Source organism: Pteropus vampyrus, unplaced genomic scaffold (genome assembly GCF_000151845.1).
Source record: "Pteropus vampyrus isolate Shadow unplaced genomic scaffold, Pvam_2.0 Scaffold115, whole genome shotgun sequence".
Lineage (NCBI taxonomy): Eukaryota > Metazoa > Chordata > Mammalia > Chiroptera > Pteropodidae > Pteropus > Pteropus vampyrus.
In genome coordinates this window covers 922,649-945,018 of record NW_011888896.1, presented here as the reverse complement: position 1 = coordinate 945,018, position 22,370 = coordinate 922,649, and the positions used below count along the sequence as shown (strand labels likewise).

Genomic DNA, 22,370 nt, shown 5'->3' with positions numbered 1-22,370 from the left:
AAGAAACAAAAAATTTGCACACACCGATAATTACTAACAACATCGTATCAGTAATCGAAAAACTCCCAACAAACAAAAGTCCTGGACTGGATGGCTTCACAAGTGAATTTTACCATATATTCAAAGAAAAATTAACACCTGTCCTTCTCAAATTATTCTAAAAAATTCAAGAGGAGGGAAGTCTCCCAGGATCATTTTAGCAGGCCAGCATTACCTTCATTCTAAAACCAGACAAAGATATTACAAAAGATATTATACACCAATATCCCTGATGAACATAGGTGCAAAAATCCTCAAAAAAATATCAGCAAACTGAATTCAGCAATACATTAAAAAGGTCATACCATGACCAAGTTGGATTTATTCCAGGGATAAAAGCTTGGTTCAATATCTACAAGTCAATTAACATAATACATAACATAAACAAAATGAGGATAAAAATCTTATGATCATATCAGTAGATGCAGAAAAAGCATTTGACAAAATCCAGCATCATTTATTATAAAATCATTTGGTAAAGTGGGAATAAAGGGAACACACCTCAATGTAATAAAGCCCAGATATAACAAACCCACAGTTAACATACTCAATGGAGAAAAGCTAAAAGTGTTTTCTTTAAGATTAAGAACAGGGAAAAAAAAGTCCACTTTCGCCACTTTTATTCAACACAGTGATGGGAGTTCCAGCCAGCCACAGCAATCGGAAAAGAAAAAGAAATATGAGGCATCCAAATTAGAAAGGAAGAAGTAAAACTGTCATCCTTTGCAGATGACATGCTTCCACATATAGGGAACGGTAAAGATTCCACCAAAAAACTATTAGACCTGATAAATTCAGTAATGTAGCAGGATACAAAATTAATATTCAGAAATCAGTTGCATTTTTATATAACAATAATAAACTATCAGAAAGAGAAATTACAACCATAACCCCATGCATATGATTTAATTATTCCACAGCAATACATTTACAGACCTCAGGAAGCATTATAGTTAAACGAAAGGGGCATTAGAGTTGGAATCATGAAACAGAGCCTGGAATTAGTACCAGTTTTGACACTTTTAGATTATATGACCTTGGACAAATTATCTTAGCTCTTTAAACTCACTTTCCACATCTGTAAAACAGAGGAAAATAAATTAAATTAAATATCACAATGTGACCTTATCTATCATTGGGATGGCTAACACATTTTAATTTTCACAATTCATTACTTGTGGCTGAACAAAGCATTTACTTGAGAGGGAAGTCAATCAAGACTGCATGATTTATGAGTGATGTTTTCCAAGGGTTCAGACATCCTTTTCCTGGACCTGACAAGTGTCCCAAAACTCCCTTTTCTCTCCTTCTTCCCTTTCTAGTTTTCCATCCTCCTACATATTTAATATAAAATGTGGATATAAGTTAGCTTAATTAAAAATATGAATATAGACTTAAGGTTAAAGACAATGGATTAAACAGTTTAAACTTAAGTATTTTTTGATCCCTACTTATATCTCAGTACTATGATCAAAAATAAATAAATGTGCAAAGACAATGAGAAACAAAAGCAGAAAATAGGAGTGATGCCAAGAAGCATTTGCAAACTAGAAAGCAGATGGATAACAGGTAACTGATAACAGACACTATAAAGTTGAAATTTAAGGTTTGATGCAAGGAAGCAAAGAAGAAAGTTGATTCACGAGGCAGAACACTAAAAGGTGGTGAATTAGAAGCATAGAGTTGTGTGACAGGCATAATTAGATCAACTGAGTCTTAGCAACCACACTTAACCAGGTGACTCTTATACTCTGCCCTGACAAGAGACTAAAGATTCACCCTCTAGAGAAGTTAAATCAAAGAAATTCTATATTCAGAAACTTCTGGTACAACTAAGGATTGGGAATGAAGCATTTGACTGAAACTGGGAAATAAACGTCCTTATACCAAATTATGCTGAGAACACTGGCAGTATTCATATGTCACAGGCAAAATACTGTGGAAGAGTTCTCAAAAAACCTTGTATTATAGGTCCATGATAAAACAGTCTGGACTCTTCTGTATTTTCCTACATTAAAACTCACAAATCAATAAAACCCAACCACATATATGAACAGAGCTTCCTAGTAGCATTTCGGAACATTATTTGTAAATATGAGTGGGAAAAAAAAAAAGATTAGCAGCATTTTTCAAAAAAAGCTCTAAGAATAAAGTAACTTGGGGGAATAGGAGAATGTAACATGCAGAAGAACAACCCACAAAAACAAACCAAAAAACAAATTTATATGTTATTACTATCCTCAGAGATGTAGAGAGGATACTGCATCTATGAACAAAGAACAGCTGTATTTTAGAAATTTGACTATATAATTTTTGAAAAGTAGAAGACAAAATTGAACAAATATCCCAGAAATGAGAACAAATAAAAAGAAATGAATAAATAATAAAAAAGAGGAAATTTAGAGGATCAGTCCTGGAGGTCCATCTAAATAATAGGAGTTCTATAGAGAGAAAATGGAATGCAGGAAATAATAAAATAAATATAAAAATAATGGTCATGAAGATGGCAGACTAGGAAGCCCCATGCCCTCATTTTTCCACAGAAATGTCAAATAAGTAAGTACAGAATGACTAAAATAACTTTATAAGAACTCTGGAAATGAGTCAACGATTTACAGCAAGTAAGTAAACATCCAATCAAGAAAACACCACTTCAAAATGGTAAGAAATTTCATGGCATTTTCATTTCCCCTTCCTCACATCCTTCCCAGTGTGATGCAATATAGTCAGGAGGAAGCAGCCCATTTTTAGTTTCTATCCTTTATAATAAAAGGAGCAGAGCAGAACTTATTTGGAATGGTATAGCCTGTGTCTGGGCTGCTTGAGGACCTAGTTTGTGGCTCACCTGACTCAAAGTTCAGAAGAGACATGGCAATATAGTTTAGACGTCAGGCTGGAAACAACAGGATGTAGTGATGGGCACCATGGTGCATTAAATATGGCAGAGGAATTGCCAATTCACAGATTTCTAAGAAAAATCTGCCCAAGAAAATATAATAGAAAATCTAAGGGCTCAAAATAAAGCTGAGGAGAGACTCTTTGAGAAATTAAGACATTTAAAAGCACCTGGGGAAAATCAAAAGAAAAAAAGATCACACACATACTGGCCCAGATAGGATGCATGTCCAGAAAAGACCTAAGAACTTAAGCCTAAGCTGATCTTAAGCCTCCAAGGTATACTAAATAGTGAGAATCTTCTACACAAGTCTGCAAAGATTGGAAGAGTTACCTATTTTACAAATTTCTAATTTTAAGCAGATAATCATAAGGCGTACAAAGAAACAGGGAACAAAATAAATTCCCCAAAACTGTCCCTCACAAAATACACATATCAGACTTACTAAATTCTTACAAAGACTTTAATATGACTTAAATATGCTGAAAGATATCAAAAAAAAAATGGGCAGGAAACTAAAGGAAATAAGTAAAACAATATATAAATGAAATAAGAATATCAACAAAAATGGAAATTATAAAAAGGATCAAACAAAAATATTGGAGCAGAAAAATAAAATAACCAAATTGAAAAATCCACAAGAGGGGTTCAATAGGAAACCTGAACAAAAGGAACAATCAGCAAAATTAAAGACAGGTCATTTGAAATAACCAAATCTGAGCAACAAAAACAAAAACAAAAATGAAGGAAGAAAAGTGAACGGAGATTAAGAAATGTATGGAATACCATAAAATGGACCAATATATGCATTAGAGTCTCAGAAGAAGAAGAAAAGTAGGAAAATTATTTGAAGAAATAATGGCTGAACTTCCTAAATTTGAGGAAACAAGTGGATTTACAAATCAAAAAGCTCTACAAATTCTAAAATGAGACTCACATTGAGAAACATTATAAACTATCGAAAGAAAAAAGCAAAGAGAATATTGAAAACCACAAGAGACAAGTGACTCATCACATACAAGGGATTTTCAATAAGACCATCAGTAGATATAACAGTAGAAACTGCAGGCCAGAAGGCAGTGGGATGATATATTTAAAGTGCTAAAATAATAATAATAATAATAATAATAATAATAATAATAATAATAATAATAAACCTGTCGACTGAGAATCCGACATTTAGTAAAACTGTCTGTGATAGTTAATTTTATGTGTCAATTTGGGTATGCCATGATACACCATCCTAAATGTTTCTGTGAAGATATAGCTTAGATAAGATTAACAGTCAAACCAATAGACCTTGAGTAAATAGAAAAATAAGCAATATTACATAATAGAACAGTCAATTCACCAAGAAGATAAAATAATTATAAACACACATATACTGAACATCAGAGGCACAAAATATGTGACATAAACATTTAGAGACATGAAGGTAGAATTAAAATATCTCTATAATAATAGTAGGAGCCTTCGGTGCTTCACTTTCAATATAAGATAGAAGAACAACCAGGGAGAAGATCCATAAGTAAACATAGGACTTGAACAACACTATATATCGATTGAATCTAGTAGACATACAAAACATTCAACCAACAACAGCAGAATATATACATTTTTCACTAGTGTACATGGAACGTCATCCAGAATATGCAATATGTTTTTAAAACAAATCTGAATAAACTTAAAAATACTGAAATCAGACCAAGTGTATTTTCCACCCACAAGGGAATGAAGGTAGAAACCAGCAGCATAAGAAAAGCTAGAAAATTCACAAATATATGGAAATTAAATGACATACTCTTAAATAATCAATGAGTTAAAGAAGAAATCACAATGAAAATTGTAAAATATCTTGAGACAAATGAAAAACAATATTCTAAAACTTATGGGAGGCAGCAAAATCAGTGTTAAGAGGCAAACGTATGGCTGAAAATGATTACAGTATAAAAGAGGAGAAAGGCCTCAAATTAATAACCTTATAATCATATAAAACTAAAAAAACAAAACAAAACTAAGCTCAAAGCTAGCAGAAGAAAGGAAATAATATTAAAGCAGAGAAACAAATTATAAAAACTATAAAAACAGTTGAGAAATTTAATAAAAAGATTTGGTTCTTCAAAAAGATAAACGAGATTGATAAACTTATCTAGAAAGACTAAGAAAAAAGGGGGAATAAATCTCAAATAACTAAAATTAGAAATGAAAGAGGGGACATTACTATAATTTTACAAAAAAAAGATTATGAGTATTATTAACAATTGTATGCAAATAAATTGAATAACTTAGATGAAATGGAGAAATTTCTAGAAACACACAACCTACCATCTGAATCAGGAAGAAAAAAATCTGAATAGATCTGTAACTCACAAAGAAATTGAATCAGTAATCAGAAATTTCCCCACAAAAAATGTCAAAGACCAGATGGTTTCACTGATGAAGAATTTACAAAAATTATTTTCAAACTCTTCCAAAAAACTGAATAAAAACAATGCTTCCTACTCCTATGAGGCTACATTATTCTGATACCAAAGCCAGGCAAAGAAACTACAAAAAAAAAAAAAAAAAAAGCAAGTATCCTTTATGAATATTGATGCAAAAATCCTCAACAAAATACTAGCAAACTCAGTTAAATAGCACAGTAAAGAGATTATACACCAGGATCAAGTGGGAATTATTACTGGAATGCAAGAATTGTACAACCTATGAAAACCAATCAATGCAATAATGTCTCCCTTAACTGCAGTTTCACTTTCTATGGTTTTAGTTACCCATCGTCAACCATGGTCCAAAATATTAAATGGAAAATTCCAGAAATAAACAATTCATGTTTTAAATTGCTGGTTGTCTTGGAGTACTGTGATAAAATGTTGCACCATCCCATCTGGGACATGAACCATCCCCTGATCCAGCGTATCCATGCTGTATATGCTGCCCGTTCATTGGTAAGTTAGTAGTCATCTCAGTTATCAGACCAATTGTCATGGTATTGTAATGTTTATGTTCAAGTAACCCTTATTTTAATTAATGATGGCCCCAAAGCACAAGAGCAGTGATGGCAATTTGGACACGCCAGAGAGAAGCCTTAAAGCGCTTACTTTAAGTGAAAGGTAAGTACAGTACAATAAGATATTTTGTGAGAGTCACCACATTCACATAACTTTTATTACAGTATCTTATTATAATTATTCCATTTTAGTATTAGTTATTGTTAATTGCTTACTGTGCCTAATTTATAAATTAAAGTTTATCATAGGTATAGATGTATAGGAAAAAAAAGTTGTGTTCAGTACTATCCAAGGTTTCAGGCATCTGCTCGGGTTCTTGAAACATATCTCCCATGGAAAATGGGGAACTACTGTACCTATTAACAGAATGAAGTAAAAAAAAAAAACACATGAACATCAAATCAATGCAGATAAAAATTGACAAAATTCAACATACTCCGATGATAAAAACACTCAAGAAACAAAGAACAGAGGAAAACTACCTCAATATATAAAGGTCAAAAAAGAAAAAATCCACAGCGAACATCATATGCAATGGAAAACACTGAAAATTTTTCCTTTAAGATAAGAAATAAAACAAGGATGTCCACTTTCACCAGTTGCATTTAATATAGCACTGGAAGTCCTAGCCAGAGCATTCAGGCAGGAAAAAGAATGAAAAGACATGCAAATTAAAAAGAAAGAATTAAAATTACCTCTGTTCATAGAGAACATGATCTTACATGTAAAAAGCCTTACAAATTACACACACACACACACGCACACACACACCTTTTAGAATAGACAAATTTAACAAAGTTACAAGATACAAAACTAACACACAAACATCATTTGTGTTTCTACACATTAACAATGAGGAATCCACAAAGGAAATTAAGAAAACAATTCCATTTACAATAGTTTTAAAAGGAATAAAATAGAGAATCAACTTAACTAAGGAGGTGAAAGATTTGCACACTGAAACGTACAATGTGCTGCTGAAAGAAATTAAAGATGACACGAATAAATGGAAAGACATCTTGTGTTCATGGACTGGAAGATTTAATATAGTTAAGCTACTACTCAAAGTAATCTATAAATTCAGTGCAATTACTATCAAAATGCCAATGACATTTTTGCAGAAATAGAAAAATCTATCATAAAATTCATATGGAATTTCAAGGCACCCCAAGGAGCCAAAATAATTTTGAAAAAGAAAAAAAAAACTGTAGTTCCCATACCTCCTCATTTCAAAACTTACTACAAAGCTATGGTAATCAAAAGTATGGTTCTGATGTAAAGACAGATGTATAGATCAATGAAAGAGTAAGAACCCAGAAATAAACTCCTGTATTTATGGTCAAATGATTTTCAACAGGGGGATCAAGATAATTAAGTGGCAGTAAAGTTAAGTCTTTTCAACAAACAGTGCTGGGAAAATTAGATTACACATGCAAAAATGTGAAGCTGGGCTCTTACTTTAAACCATATACAAAATTTAATCCCAAACAGATCAAAGGCCTAACCATAAGAGCTAAAATTATAAAACTCTTAGAAGAAATCATAGGGAAAAAGCTTCGTGATATTGAATTTTGCAATGATTTCTTGGATATGACACTAAAAGCACATGCGATACAAGAAAAAATAAATAATCTGGTCTTCATCAAAACTAGAAACATTTGTGTATCAAAGGACAGTTCGACAAAGTAAAAAGAAAACCTACAAAATGGGAGAAAATATTTGCACATCAAATGTCTGATAAGAGATTGATATTAAGAATATATAAATTCTACGACTCAACAACAAAAAACAAGCAACCCACTTAAGAAATGAGCAAAAGACTTGAAGAGACATTTCTTCAAAGAAAATATACAAATGGCAATAAGAACAGGAAGAGATGCTCAAAGAAATGCAAATCAAAACCACAATGAGATATGAGTTTACATCCATTAGGATGGCTATTATAAAAAAAGAAAGAATAAAACAAGTGTTGGTGTGAATGTGGAGAAAGTGGAACCCTTGTGCACTGAATTTAAAAATGTAGAAAGGTACAGCTGCTGTGGAAAACAGTATGGTGGTTCCTGAAAAAAATTAAAAATAACATTATATGACAGCAATTCTACCTCTGGGTATATACCCAAAACAATTGAAAGTAGGATCTCAAAGAGATATCTGCACACCTGTGTTCATAGCAAAACTATTCACAACAGCTAAAACGTGAAAGCAACCCAAGTGTCAAGCAAAAGATAAATAGATAAGCAAAATGTGGTATCTACATATATGAAATATTAGTCAACCTTAATAAGGAAAAAATTGTGACACACACAACATGGATGAACTTTATAGACATCATGTGAAGTGAAATAAGCTAGTCACAAAAGGACAAATATTGTATGATTTCACTTACATGAGATAGGTAATCAAATTCTAGAGACAGAAAGTAGAATGGTAGTTTTCAGAGGCATGGGGAGGGGAGAATTTGGAGTTATTGTTTAATGGGCACAGAGTTTCAGCTGAAGAAGATGATATGGTTCTGTAGATGAATGGTTGCAATGGTTACACAATAATATGAATGTATTTAATGTTCAGTTAAAAATTGTTAAAATGCCATTTTGTGTTATATATACATATATATATAGTATGTGTGTATATATATATATATATATTTATATATATTACTACAAAAAATAACACAAGAGTAATATATAGAACTGAGGAATATTTTCAGATTGAGAAGCTACAATAAATTAAAGGGAAAGAAAATCCACCCTAGAAAACAAATATCTATGAGACAAATCACTGTGAAATTGCACAACACCTGCTATAAAGAGAAAATGCTAAAAGTTTCCAGTCAGAACGGTGAAACAATAAACAGACGTTCATATACATCAAACTAAGCACTAAAAGGCAATGGACTTCTCAAAGCTAATGCTGGAAGCTAGAAGACAATAAAGCAATTCTGAAAAAAAATTCTGAAAGAAGTGTCAGCATAAAGACATGTTTAGGCTTTCAAAGTTTTAAAAACTTTACCTCCCATGTATAACTACTCAATAAACTAATGAAGACACTGCATTAAATAAGAAAATAAACCAAAAAAGAACAAGATACAGAATCCTGGAAATGAGAGTTCCAATGCAGCATAGAGACAAGTAAATTCTGGGGATCACAGCTGAAGAAATTATAGCTGTTAAGAGAAGATTTAGAGAGCAAGCAATCCTGAGTAAATCAGCGAAATGGAGTGCTCAAGCAGTAATACTTTGACAAAAAATACATATGTATATATGTGCTTGGGGATAGTGGTTTGATGGTGCAAGATTTTCAAGCAAGTTTTCAAAATAATAGTATGAGAAAACAAATATATTCCTAATATATTGTGTATCTCAGCTGTAATGTTTTCATAGTCATAATTAAAACATTAAATATTAGTTAACCTCCAAATAGTGATAATATAATTCCATTGGGATATTAGAGGAGGGGATAAGTATGTATGTGTATTAGGGAAGATTTATAAAAAAATTAAATCTCCATCTTTCACTGTGGAAATTTGTAGATAATATCTAAAACTGCAAATTAATTTTAGCAAAATAAACACGTTATTTGGAAATATAAAAGTACACAACATAAGAGTCAGCTAAAATTATTAAATGATATCACCTTGGAGTAGAGGAAGAACAAGTTGGGGTATGGAGCACGGCACTACTATTTTTCCTTCATTTCATTTTGGTTTATAAGCCTATGGGTTGAATAGCTGGATAAAAATAAAATTATTTTAAAATAAAAGATGCAGAGCTTTATGAAGTATTTAAGTTCATGAAACTAATGGAGAACTGATGAAATAACAAACAAAGCCCCTGACATGTGAGAATCTGGCAGAGTTAGACCAGTTTATAAACAAAGAGAAAATCAACAAGAGTCAAGACACCACCATGAGTTTTTAAAAGAGAAAGAATTAAATATTTAAAAATTAAGAGGCTAGAGGAAGGAGAAATAGAGTTGCTGTTCAATGAGTATAAAGTTTCATTTACACAAGATGGAAAAGTTCTGGAGATGTGCTGTACAACATGGTTCCTGTAGTTAACGATACTGGAGTGTGGACTTAACAATCTGTTAAGAGGGTATGTCTCATGTTAAATGTTCTTATCACAATAATTTTTAAAAGGCTTAAGAGAAAGTATTGATACAATTTACAAAACCTTCAAATGATTTTACAAAAATGATTTTATGATTCTTCTGTGAAAGACAGAGGTAAAGAAAAAGTCATCTGATTATGACATAACTTCATCAGAAAAAGTTCTGCAAAAATAAAATAGAAACAAGTACACATTTGATAACCAAAATTTTATCAACAATAAGATAAAGCTTATTTTTATGTAACAAAATAATTATGTTCAAAGCCTAAAGAAAATTTAATATCATTATTTAATTGAAATAATTCAAACCTATACTAGACAGATTCCTGAAAAAGGTACCATGCTGACATAGCTATACAGTAACAAAACTGCTAACCCATATTTCTCCTATTACAAACTTTTAATCAACATCACGTCCTTGACATCATGAAACAACTTTCTGAATATATATATTTATAAAATGCTGAATGAGATATGGATATTTTATCTAGAATGCTCAACATGTATTTCATGGAGTCATATTTATAGTTCAAAATTAACATGGCCAATTTCTACTGGATTTAATTATCCTTCATCAAAATTTATTCATTAAATGTAAAAATTCATATAACTTACCTTTTTGAATCAGATGTCTTGATTTTTTTGATTTCATGCCAATATTTTTTGTTTTTAATTTGTATAAAATAGAGGAAACATATTTTCTCTGTTCACTAGAATTTTCTAAATCAACGGGAGAATGTAGATTCTGTGGAAACAAAATAAAAGCAATGGCACCAATGATAACATCTCTTATATATGTTTCAGAGTTTTCAAAGAATTCTCACATGTGTTATACATCATGATGGATTTTCATTTTAAAAATGAAAACCTGTGAGATGGGCAGAGTTAGGAAAAGATGAAAAGAGCTCCACTGTGTGTGACTCTGATAAATTGTTTTTCTATTAAGAGCTAATGATATATTTTGGACAATGTTCTAAGAGATGTTAAGTGAAACGGGTACCTGTCAGAGGGGGGCCATGACTAAAGGAATGAGGGGAAAGGAGAAACGAAGAATAAACAATAAGAAGTGTTTAGTGTTACCCAGAAAGGCTGAAAGAAGATTCAGAGTAAGAAAGAAGGGACAAATTATTTCACAGAACACTAAAAGGCACAAAGGAACAGCAAAATGAGACTAGAATTATCTCAAGTTTTACAAATGGATCAGATATGTGTGAAAATAAAAAGTACAATATTGAAAGCAGCTTCATGGAGAATGGAGGCACTGTCAAATGTAAAGTGGTTGGGAATATTTTAAAAATTAATACCGTGTTATATCTCTTTCTCTTCAAAGTCCATCCAGGACTGGTACAGAGGATCTACCAGGTCATTAGGAACTCTGGTTCCTACAATTTATCATCTCTCTCTTACTGCATTTACATGGCTTCCATACTCAAGATTTACTCATGGGTCAAGATAGCTACTAGAGTTCCAAACACCATGTGTGTATTATAGTCAGCAAGATGGAGGAAAAGGTAAAATGAGAAAAGGGGCACAGGTCATGTGTCTTAAGAAATTTTCCCAGAGGTCCTTCCAATAACTTCTATTTATATCTCATTGGCCACCCAAGTGTAAGAAATACAGCCTTTTGTGCTAGGTACTTTGATGCCTGGAGTAAAATTGGGGGTCTGTTAGCAAGAAAGAAGAAAAAGACAGATATTAGTAGACAATCAAAAGTGTGCCAGAGGAAAAAAATCAGAATCTTGCAGGGAGAATATGTTTGATATATAATTTGAAAAACCTTCCCAGGATATTATTAAGCTTTCCTCAGTGAGAACCCCTGGTCTAAATTCTTAACACTCACTCAATGCAGTATACATATGACATATAATTGAATTGTACATTTGAGACCTATATAATTTTATTAACTAATGTCACCTCCAATAAATTTAATAAATAAATCAATAAAATAGCCAATTCAACAGAAAAACAAAAAAAATAAAATAAATTCCTAAGACTCACAATTATATACATCTTCAGATAGACATCTTTTTGAGATGTTTGTTTTTATATATTTGTTTATGGAATACTTGTATAGTGCTTATCATTTGCAATTGTTTTAAAGTTCTTTACAGATATTAATTTATGTAATACTCATAACAACCATGCTCTTTCACTCTGGAAAATCCCACAAACATCTCATATCTAAGAGAACTGAAGTTGTATCTTTCCAAACCTCTTAATATTTACTTCTAGTTTTGGTGAATTCAAGGAAAGAAAATTTACATAAACTCTCTAATACATGATAACTGATAGAATTTTGAAGTAGAGAATTCATCATCATATTCCCCTTACTTTGGCCTGTCTACTTATACAAACCTCCTTTACTCTACAATTTAGCAGAGACACTTGGATATGTGTCTTGCTCCCTCGCATTAGTAGTTTTCTGCATAAATTTCTATGCCACACAATAAAGATATATTTAATTAAATAATCTTGAGTTTCTTTTAAATTTTATAACTGTCAATCTCTAAGTTAGTTATTGAAAACAATTTGTCTTGTTTTTATGCAGTAATTCATTTCACAATAAGTTTTTAATGCTTATGACAAGTACTAACTGGTCCTGGAATAAATCTGTTAAATACTATTTTTTGTTAGAAAAACCAATAAGCAGGAATTTTTGAGCTCATATATTCTTTATAGTTAGAAAATTTCTTAAAGTTGCCAAGAATAATTATAATACACAGTATCAACGCATTGTAAATATATGACTTTAAGTAATGTTGCTTTATTTTCATCTGTGTTCAATTCTTTCTATTAAACAAAATATGACAAAAAATGTAGACAACTGTTTTTCAACAAAATCTGAAAAAATCAATTTCAAATGCTTTTTCAACCTCCAATCTGCCCATCAGTCCTCTTCAAATTGCATCATCTTAACACTTCAAGTTACATCATCGTTCTTGTATCTTCTCACTTCTATGAATTTTGCTCTATTTTGGTAATCTGTCTCTTCCTTCTAACAGTATAATTCATCATATGTTAAAAATCACCTCAAATTCTATTTCAATCACAGAAATGAATCCTTTCTTTCTTCTAGATCTCCCACTTGTATTCTACCCATGAAAAAATAATAAAAATGCAATGTAAGAATTTGTTCAACAATTCTGTTCTACTAGTATATATTCTTTTACCTTCCCCTGTTAAAATAAAAAAATAAAAAGTATGTATCTATGGTAAATCTGAGTATCCAATCTATATCATAAATAAATTTATATAATCTTGAAATTTAAAAGTCCTTAAATTAAATAACTAGTTAGTTGCTTTCAGAAAGATTTTTAGTTCTCCCACTTATCTTTTATTGTATACCTACATGTCACCATTTAAAATAATTTCTCTTTCCTTAGTTTGTATAAAAGAAGAATTCATAAGAAAGGGCACATATGTAATAGTAAAACAAATCTATAGGAAGATGATCAGAGAATCTAAAGCCTTACATGAACTAAGGCTTATACAAGCTACCAAGGTACAGAAAATGAATGTTTCTGTCATATGTATTGCAAAAAGAAAAAGGAAGTATATGCCCACTTTTTGACTGATCTTTTAAATCGTGGAGAAGGAAAAGTTATCAGAAACCTGGGAGCAATTTAATAAATATTTTGTTTTCAATAATAGTAAATAAATTCTATTAATTAAATTACCTTAAATCTAAAACCAGTCCTCAATAATTTTAGAAAACATTTTAAGGATGTTTGTTAGCATCTAGAAAAGGAATAATCACCATTGAGCAGTATAAGTTGACAACAAACTAATTACATCAGACATAACTTCATTTTTAACAGGGTCAAAATTAATTCAGGTTCAAATATCCTTGATATGATAAACCTGCATTTCAGCAATATTTGATAAATGTTTTTTTAATGAAAAGACATTATGATTAGGTGAAGATCAGAGATGTTGAGTCATCACATGTTAAAGAGTTAGGATTAATAAAATGATGACAATCTGAAGGGAGCTCTCTAATATCATGTCGACCTGTTCTTAGCCCTACCCTGATCAATATTTATATGAGTGATTTGAATAAAAATATAAAGGAAATGCTTATCGAATTTTCACATGAGGTAGTAAAATAACAACATCAGTTAATGCCAGACAGAAATTTAAAATATTATCAATACTGGAGCAATGAGTCAAATTAAACAGACGAAGTTTAATAGGAATAAATATTGCAGTTGGGCAAATTCATTTTATCACTGCAATACACAATGTAATTAAAAAACCTGAGTGATAAGAAACTAAAATATTTAAGAGTAAATTAAGTAATTCATTGTGTGATGACCTTATTCTATGTTGCATAAAACGTTTAATCTAGAAAGTAGAAAATGACAGTCTTACCATATTCATTTCTGATCAGAAACATAGCTGAAGCACTATATCAGGTCAGGGCAACATATTTTCAGATGATTATCAATAATCTGGAACATGAAAAGAAAGCAGCCTACCTACTGAACTATTTTTAAAGTAAGCCTTTTATAAATAAACCATGATTAAATTCAGAACAGAAAAGAAGTAAAAGAGAGAGTCAGGCTTCTCACCTCCAATTTCCATCTTCCTCATCTTGTAAAACGATACCATTCTCTTGTTCAAGCTGTAAAAACTTAGAATATGTTCTCTATTTTATCTTTTTTTCCTGAAACCTTCTATCTAATCCATCAACAAATCTTCGTAATTCTATCCCTAAATGTATTTAAAATCTCTTCATTTCTATTTTCACTTTACTTTTCTAGTCTAAGATAATTCATCCCTTCCAACAATAGCCTCCTATTGAATTCTGCCTTCCCCCTGGCTCTTGTAAGACATTTATATTTGTCAAAAGGTAAATCTGATCATGTTTCTCTTCAGCTTTAAATGCCCTACTGACTGTCCAAGATATTCAGTCGTTATTATGAGCTACAAAGACAGCAAAATATGGACCTTGACCACACAGACAAACTCATCTTGTGCTACTCGACTTTACTCATTTTACTCCTGCCACAGTGGATTTCATCCAATTCCTTGAACCCAACTCAAATAAAATAAGCTACTGAATGTGTCATGCCCTTATGCAAGCTATTCCCTCTGCCTAGTACACTCTCCTTCCTATATTTTGCATAACTAGCTTCTTATTCTTCAGGTTTTAACTTTATTATTGCTTCAGAAAAACATTCTGTGATAATGTTATGGAGAAATAGGTTCCTCCTATTATTCTCTATCTCAGCACCAGATTTATTTCATTCATAACATTTATACAGTTTTGTTTGTTTACCTGGGTTACAATGTGTTTTTTGTTTTGTTTTGTTATTATTTTTTAATCTAGTCTAGGAGGGCAAGGACTTTGCTTGCCTTGTTCACTCAGTACCAAGAATGGCCCCTGACACTTAGCAGATAATTAATAATTATTTGTTAAATGTTGAACAAATAGTATCAAAGAAAAGGACCAGAAGGATTAAGTGGAAGTTTAGGAACTTTGATTCAATATAATATAAAATGAAAGTTTTGGAGAGAGCCCAACAATCGGACGTAATTTTAAAAGAAAATCTCTAGCTTCTGTTTTTTAAAAACTTTATTCTGAGTAACATCTTTCTACATTCTCTTCTTTTACTCTTGAAATCTTCCATAGTTACTCCAAAGATTATCACTCAGCAACTCTTTACAACTCTCCCTTTCCCTTCTTCTAAGTTCTTTATTATGTACATCAACTTAGAATCTCTGAATTTTTTAGCATCTTATCTACTTTACCATTGCTCAATATCCTCCACACAAACAAAAAAAGCACAAATATAACCATTTTGTAGGAATAATTATATCTTTACTCAGGCACATCTCTCTACTATTCTGTTGATTCCACATTACGATAAGCCAGAGAACCAAAATAGTAATGAAAGAGCTCTCTTTTGATGGCATTTAGTGGAGAAGTTAAGAAAATACTCATCTATAATAGGTATAGAAGTGGGAGGAGACATGTGCATATTAATAAGTCTCATCTAAATATAAAAAAATGATCAGACTGTACTGAAAACCAGAAGAAGAAATTAACTGAGGAACTCTGAGGCTCCCCATATTGACAAAAGTACCTGGTTATCAAATATCAGATGAATCATTGTACTAGATACCCCCTAAGAAATGCATCATTTAAAAATCAAGGAGTAGTGACATAGGTCACACTTTCCTCTGCTTTCTAGACTAGATAAAGTAAATATTTTATATTAAACTTTCTGTCTTTGAAAATCAAGACTCATTTTCAACTCTTCATTATTTGAGTTTCCCAACTAGTTAGCGTTCTGAAGATTGTGATTTTGTTTTCACATTATGTAGTATGCAAATCAGAGCCCTTAACTTTAAAGGATATTACAATTCTTTGATCAAAGCAGATTGTTAATAAAATCTCGTTTTTATATTTTCTATCTATTCCTATACTACCTATACTATTCTATACCTGAACAAATGTTTGCTTTGTCTATATTTCATATTGTTTATTGTAAGTAGGCATCATTTCAAGGATATCTCAAAAAGCTCTTTAGAGTTACAGCCAAGTCACCAGCTTTTTGGTATCCTATCCTACCCCATTTTGTTTTTGTTTATTGTTTGATGTTGTTATTTTTATTCCCTTTCCTCTTCCCAACCAAGACATCATCTTTAAAAGTGGTAATCTAGACCTCGGTTTTTTTTCACTAGTCAAAGAGGTAACTTTGGGATTATGCTATAACCCAAACAAAAAGGGTCGCCCATTTTTTGTCTGCATGAAAACTGTTAGCTCTAGTGTTTGGCTACACAATCTCTCATTAGTTCAGTGAAAAAAGCCTTCAACATAGAAGATGCTAATGTATAGTGATACATATATGGCAAGGGCCACCTTAACTCTGCTTTTAGGAATAAGCGCTGGTTAAACAAAAAGTCATGGACAAAGGGGCATAATATAAAATAAAGTTTTGCAAGAAAAAGTTACTCTTTAAGACATTCCCCTATAAGTAACTGGCAGGTTTAACTGCTACTTGAAAAATTACTACTACTATTTGATCTCAATCTGTCTTTATCTTAACAAAGAAGACTAGAAGCAATAATATTCTTGATACATGAGAAAGAGAATTCAGAATTCAGAAAAAAAAATGACCTGGATAAACAAATACAGGAGACACATAGTAGCTATAGAAAGAAATATGACATTTGTCTTCTATACAAAAAGTATCCAAGGGAAATAAGTGTGCCTAAATATTACATTTTGTTGAATGTAAAATATGCAGTTAAGAAACACATGATAAAAATGAATCATAGAAAGACATGCTCCTTCAGTTCAAGAATGGTTAACATCTACGGTCTGCCCTCACTATGATTAGAGATGCCTATGTGCAAATTACTGAGACCCACTCTTTGTCTTCTATATTACAGTGGATACTTAGTAGTAGAAGTTGTCAAACCCAGTAAAAGGAGATGCTGCAAACTTCCAATGAGATATTAGAGTATGTTATAATTTCAAGTTTAGAGAACACAATGCTAGTTCATGGATAATAACTGACACTAGGTAAATGACATGAGGAAATTTCAGAGTATACAGGATTGTTTCTTTGAAAATCTCTCCAGAAATGGGTAAATAAATAATCTATGAATAATTGGATTATTTATGATAATTCAATTCTATTCACAATGCTATTTTTCCTAATACACTGATTACACTAATAGCCAACATATTATATAGTAGTAGTTGAGAAAAATTTCACATATAGTTTACATAAAGATCACATTTTAAAAAGAGTATAACTCCACATAATATATATCATTTTGTTTTTAACTGTCAAAGCACTTACTGCATTCTACCTTATATCATAGTTAAGTACCTTTCTCACCCCCAGAGGAAACTGCACTCTCTGAGGACTGAGACTATGGTTTACTGATCTCGCTATGCCTGCACCATCAATTCTTCACCCTCTCTTGCTGTATAAACTCATAAATAACATAAATAAATAAATAAATAAATAAATAAATAAATAAATAAATAAATAATAAATAATAAATTCTGCAAAATTATGAGAAATTTGATTAGTTTATTCAAGTATGTACTGAGTGCCAACTATATCATAGCACCATGCTAGGCATAAGTATAAAGTTATCATTTTGTGAATATATAAATTCTATATTTCTCAAGATATTTCATAATGACATATAAAAATGTGGAAAACATGAGAAGCAAGACAGACACTGAAAGTGAGTAAAACAAAGTAGAAAGCATAGGCTGAATGCTAAACACACTCCTGATAAAAATCTGTATTTCATTAAACCTCATATATTAACTCAATTAGTTAAAATAATACTTTCCAATTAGTAAATCTAATCATTTTGAAATGAAAAAGACATAATATGCATTACTTATATGAGTAATACTGTTTAAGTAATCCCTAGAAGAGACAAGTTAATATGGCAGTATAAAATTTAATGATGGGCAATGACAAAACTTTCTAGAGAAAAAAATCTTTTTTCTTAACAATAAAATATAAGGCTCAAGAGATTACACTTCAAGGTATATTTGAATGCTGTCTATATTTGTAGGGGAGAAAAGAACAACAGATAGGGACTACCAACATTTTCCTGATATTTAAGTTGAGATTCTGTACCCTGAACACAAATGCAGCATTTTAGAGAGTTTATATGTTTTAATTGAGGATTATAATCTGAAGAGGGTGTTATATCTACCATAAAGAAAACATCACAATAAAATAACATAGTAGCTATGTACAAAATTGTATTTCTAAAGTAAAGCATATTATAACCAACTTAAATATGTTTTGGAAATACATGTTGCTAAACTATCATATTGATGCAATAATAATTATTTGGATAATATTTTATAAAATTGAAGTTTTAGCCTCTCATAAATGATAGTAATATACTCATTTTGGTAGTTCAGAATATTTATAAATGTTACTTCATATAAGCTTTTATTGCAATACTAAGGACTAAAATGACTATTTCAAATGCTGTATAATTATGCTCTTTCTCTCTGAATGCTACATATATCTCAATAACTAAAGAACCCTTTGGAACAAAAGGTGGATTATTTAATAGGTGGATTATATAACAGATGAATTATATAATATATATGCCTATATATGTATATATGCCTATATATGTATATATTATATATGTATATATAACATATATACATATATACAGAATAGAGAGAGAGAGAGAAAGAGAGAGACAGACAAATGCACGCATGCATGCGCACACGCACACACATAGAGAAGTGCCACCATTGATCCTGGTAGCCATTCTGTAAGTTCTACAGCCTCAGTACAAATCCAAGTCTGTGTGACTTCACAGTGTATTTGGTACAGCTTTCTTAACAACTTGTGCCCTACTGCTTTTATTAGAAATATTTCAGCCACAGTCCAAACACTTATTATTTACATGAAGTTTAATATTCCTGTGGCTGGATAAAATGATTCAAAACTGTAGTTACCAAAACTTTCAAAGATACAAAGAGGCTTATTTTAGGTTCTTAAGCTATTATAGTTCATGTTGTCAGAATCTTTATATTTTATTAAACAAAGACTTAAATATAAAGAAATGCCTGCAATTTACTATGAGTCTCTCTGGGTTTTCTCAGTGAATGCTATCAGTAAAAATCCATGCTTAGATGGAATATCTCTAAAATTATCTTAAATAGACCAGAGAGCAGCCATGCGATTTAAAAGTTAATATTTTCCAAGGCGTGGTGACTAAATTTGTTTTGAGAAAATTCAATCCTATCAATTGCTAGATGAGTTACAAAACACAAATCTTTGTCATTCAAAGCTCACACCAATATTGAAGTACATTGAAATAGCTACTCTCTCTTACCTTGAACAAATAAAAATTCATTCTAAGTAAGTAGTAAAGAATGGTCATTTTATTGATTTGTTATCTTTCTTATTAGAAAAAGATGGATAGCTTGAAAAGTTTTGCATTAGAAGTCTTTGCAAAGCAATTTTTATGATGGTATGTTTCACTGGATTTAAAAATGGTAATATCAGATTTCTTGTACAAGGAAGTAAATAATTTCATGAACATTTCTTTATGCAAGTTTCGAATTGTTAAAATATGCTGGTTTAGATGAATTACTAAATGTATTTCTCTTTTCGACTATACACTTATCTTATGTGTACAGCGGATGTCCCTAGTGTCCAATCAGAGATAGGTTTTCATCCTGTTGTCCAGGGAATGATGTGTACAATTCCTTTTGACACTGATGAGAGGTGAATACATAAATCCAGCCTACTTCAGTGAAAATTGACCCATAATTTTGTTTTACCCTGAAGAAAAATACAGTAATAAAGTTTAAAGATGGAAAAAAAAGTACAGTTATATTCTTGAAGTGTTCCATTAGTTAATGACAGTCAGCAAACATTACATTTTGCCTTGAGGACAGTGAGCTCCAGATTTGCATTTAGGTGCTCAGGAATTCTAATAACCATGGCTCTCTATACGATAGCAAGAAACCTAAAAAACACGAATGATAGGTTTTTCGCATTTCAGTGAACTCAAAAGTTAAAACTAAAAAGGAAAGTCATGCTTTTACATATCTTCTTCTACTCTCCACTAAGATGCTTCCTATGAAATGAGTACATGCATTTCCTATAAATATTTAGAAGTTGAGAATATACACTATTTCCCACAAAAAGATTATGCACCAATTTCAAAAAGTACGGATCTTGTATAAAATTTTGGTTTCTCTGAACTAGTATGTTCAGGATTATATCAGCATTTCTAAAATGTAGGGGAAAAAAATGACTTGGCATAATGAGTCAGATCAATTGCTCCTATACAAGTATTCTACATCTAATAGTAGGAAAGGAAAAAGGAAAGGAAAGGAAAGGAAAAAGGAAAGGAAAAAGGGAAGGAAAAAGGGAAGGAAAAAGGGAAGGGAAGGGGAAGGGAGGGAGGGAGGGAGGGAGGAAGGAAGGAAGGAAGGAAGAGAGAGAAAGAGAGAGAAAGAGAGAGAAAGAGAGAGAAAGAGAGAGAGAGAGAGAGAGATAGAAAGAGAGAAAGAGAGAAAGAGAGAGAGAGAGAGACAGAGAGAGAGAGAGAGAGAAAGAGAGAGAGAGACAGAGAGAGAGAGAGAGAGAGAGATAGAAAGAGAGAAAGAGAGAAAGAAAGAAAGAAAGAAAAGAAAGAAAGAAAGAAAAATGCTGTGAAAAGTTAAGCCTAGCCAGAAAAATATTTTCATTTTCTTTAATAACCCATTAAGTATCTACTATTTGTTAATTTACCTACATAATTTTTAGTCTGTTTATATCATCAGCCTACAGAATTTCTGGAATAATGAGTTTTTTATAATGACCACAGTATGTAGTAACCCCTTTCTCTTCTCTATTTTTGAGGGTGTTCTAAAGTTCTAGTGTAACAAAACGGGCAAGAAAATGTTTTATTTACATATTACATAGTTCATAACTTTCTAAAATCCCTTTACACTTTATGCTTTACTTTAACTTGCATCTTATTTTCAATCTATCTTCTTTCAATGATAGCCTTAGTTCTTCCTGCCCACACACAAAAATCTTGATGATAAGCAGAATTTTTTAGCTACTCTTTTCATAGTAGTAGATTAATATTTTCAGAAAATATACTAAAATAACTCCATGAGTTACATAACTCAATATAAGTTGAGTTTGGATCATACTAATTTAAAATGTAACAAACCGTATTTTATATCAATAAATATTTGTTGAGTGCCTCCTATGTTCATATCACTGTACTAGGTAAAGGGTGGCAAAAACAAATAAAACATGACCTGCCATAAAGTGGCTTATATTCCTTTAGTAAATAAACATTCACATAAAGCAGTTACCTTCAAAGGAAGTAGAATATAATTAAATAAATAAATTTAAATAGAACTGTATACCAGAAAATATTAGCAATAATATCTCAATTAAATCAGAGAAATTAATTTCCCCTAATATTAAAACAGAACAAATCTTTATTCTGGGTCACATCAGGGACTTTATCTTTTTACTTAATGCTGCAAATTGAAGGAAAGAGGGAAACAGATAATGAGGTATAATTCTATAAATAATCCCATTCTTATTTCTTTTTCAGTTTTTTTCAACAATAAGTCATATATATTTTGCATTGTATGCTTACCGCCCCATAGTTAGATTTCTTTCTGTCACCACATATATGACCCCTTATATCCCATCTACCTCTCTCCTCCCCCACAACCATCTGGTAACCACTAATCTATTATCTATGTCCATTAGTCTCTGTTTTTCAAGTTTGTTTCTTGTTTTTAGGTAATAATCTCATTCTTAAACAAAAAGAAGTAAAGATCAG

At 31.3% G+C, this 22,370-nt stretch overlaps 1 protein-coding gene across 3 annotated transcripts in view; it reads right to left on the bottom strand.

Moving 5' to 3' along the window:
* Positions 1–22,370, bottom strand: part of LRRIQ3 (leucine rich repeats and IQ motif containing 3) — a 167,860-nt gene that overhangs the window by 47,681 nt on the left and 97,809 nt on the right. For all 3 annotated transcript variants that reach the window (XM_023533924.1, XM_011365695.2, XM_023533925.1), the window contains one exon: positions 10,668–10,797. In XM_023533924.1, coding sequence (XP_023389692.1) covers positions 10,668–10,797 — 130 coding nt within the window. The remainder of the gene's footprint in view (positions 1–10,667; positions 10,798–22,370) is intronic.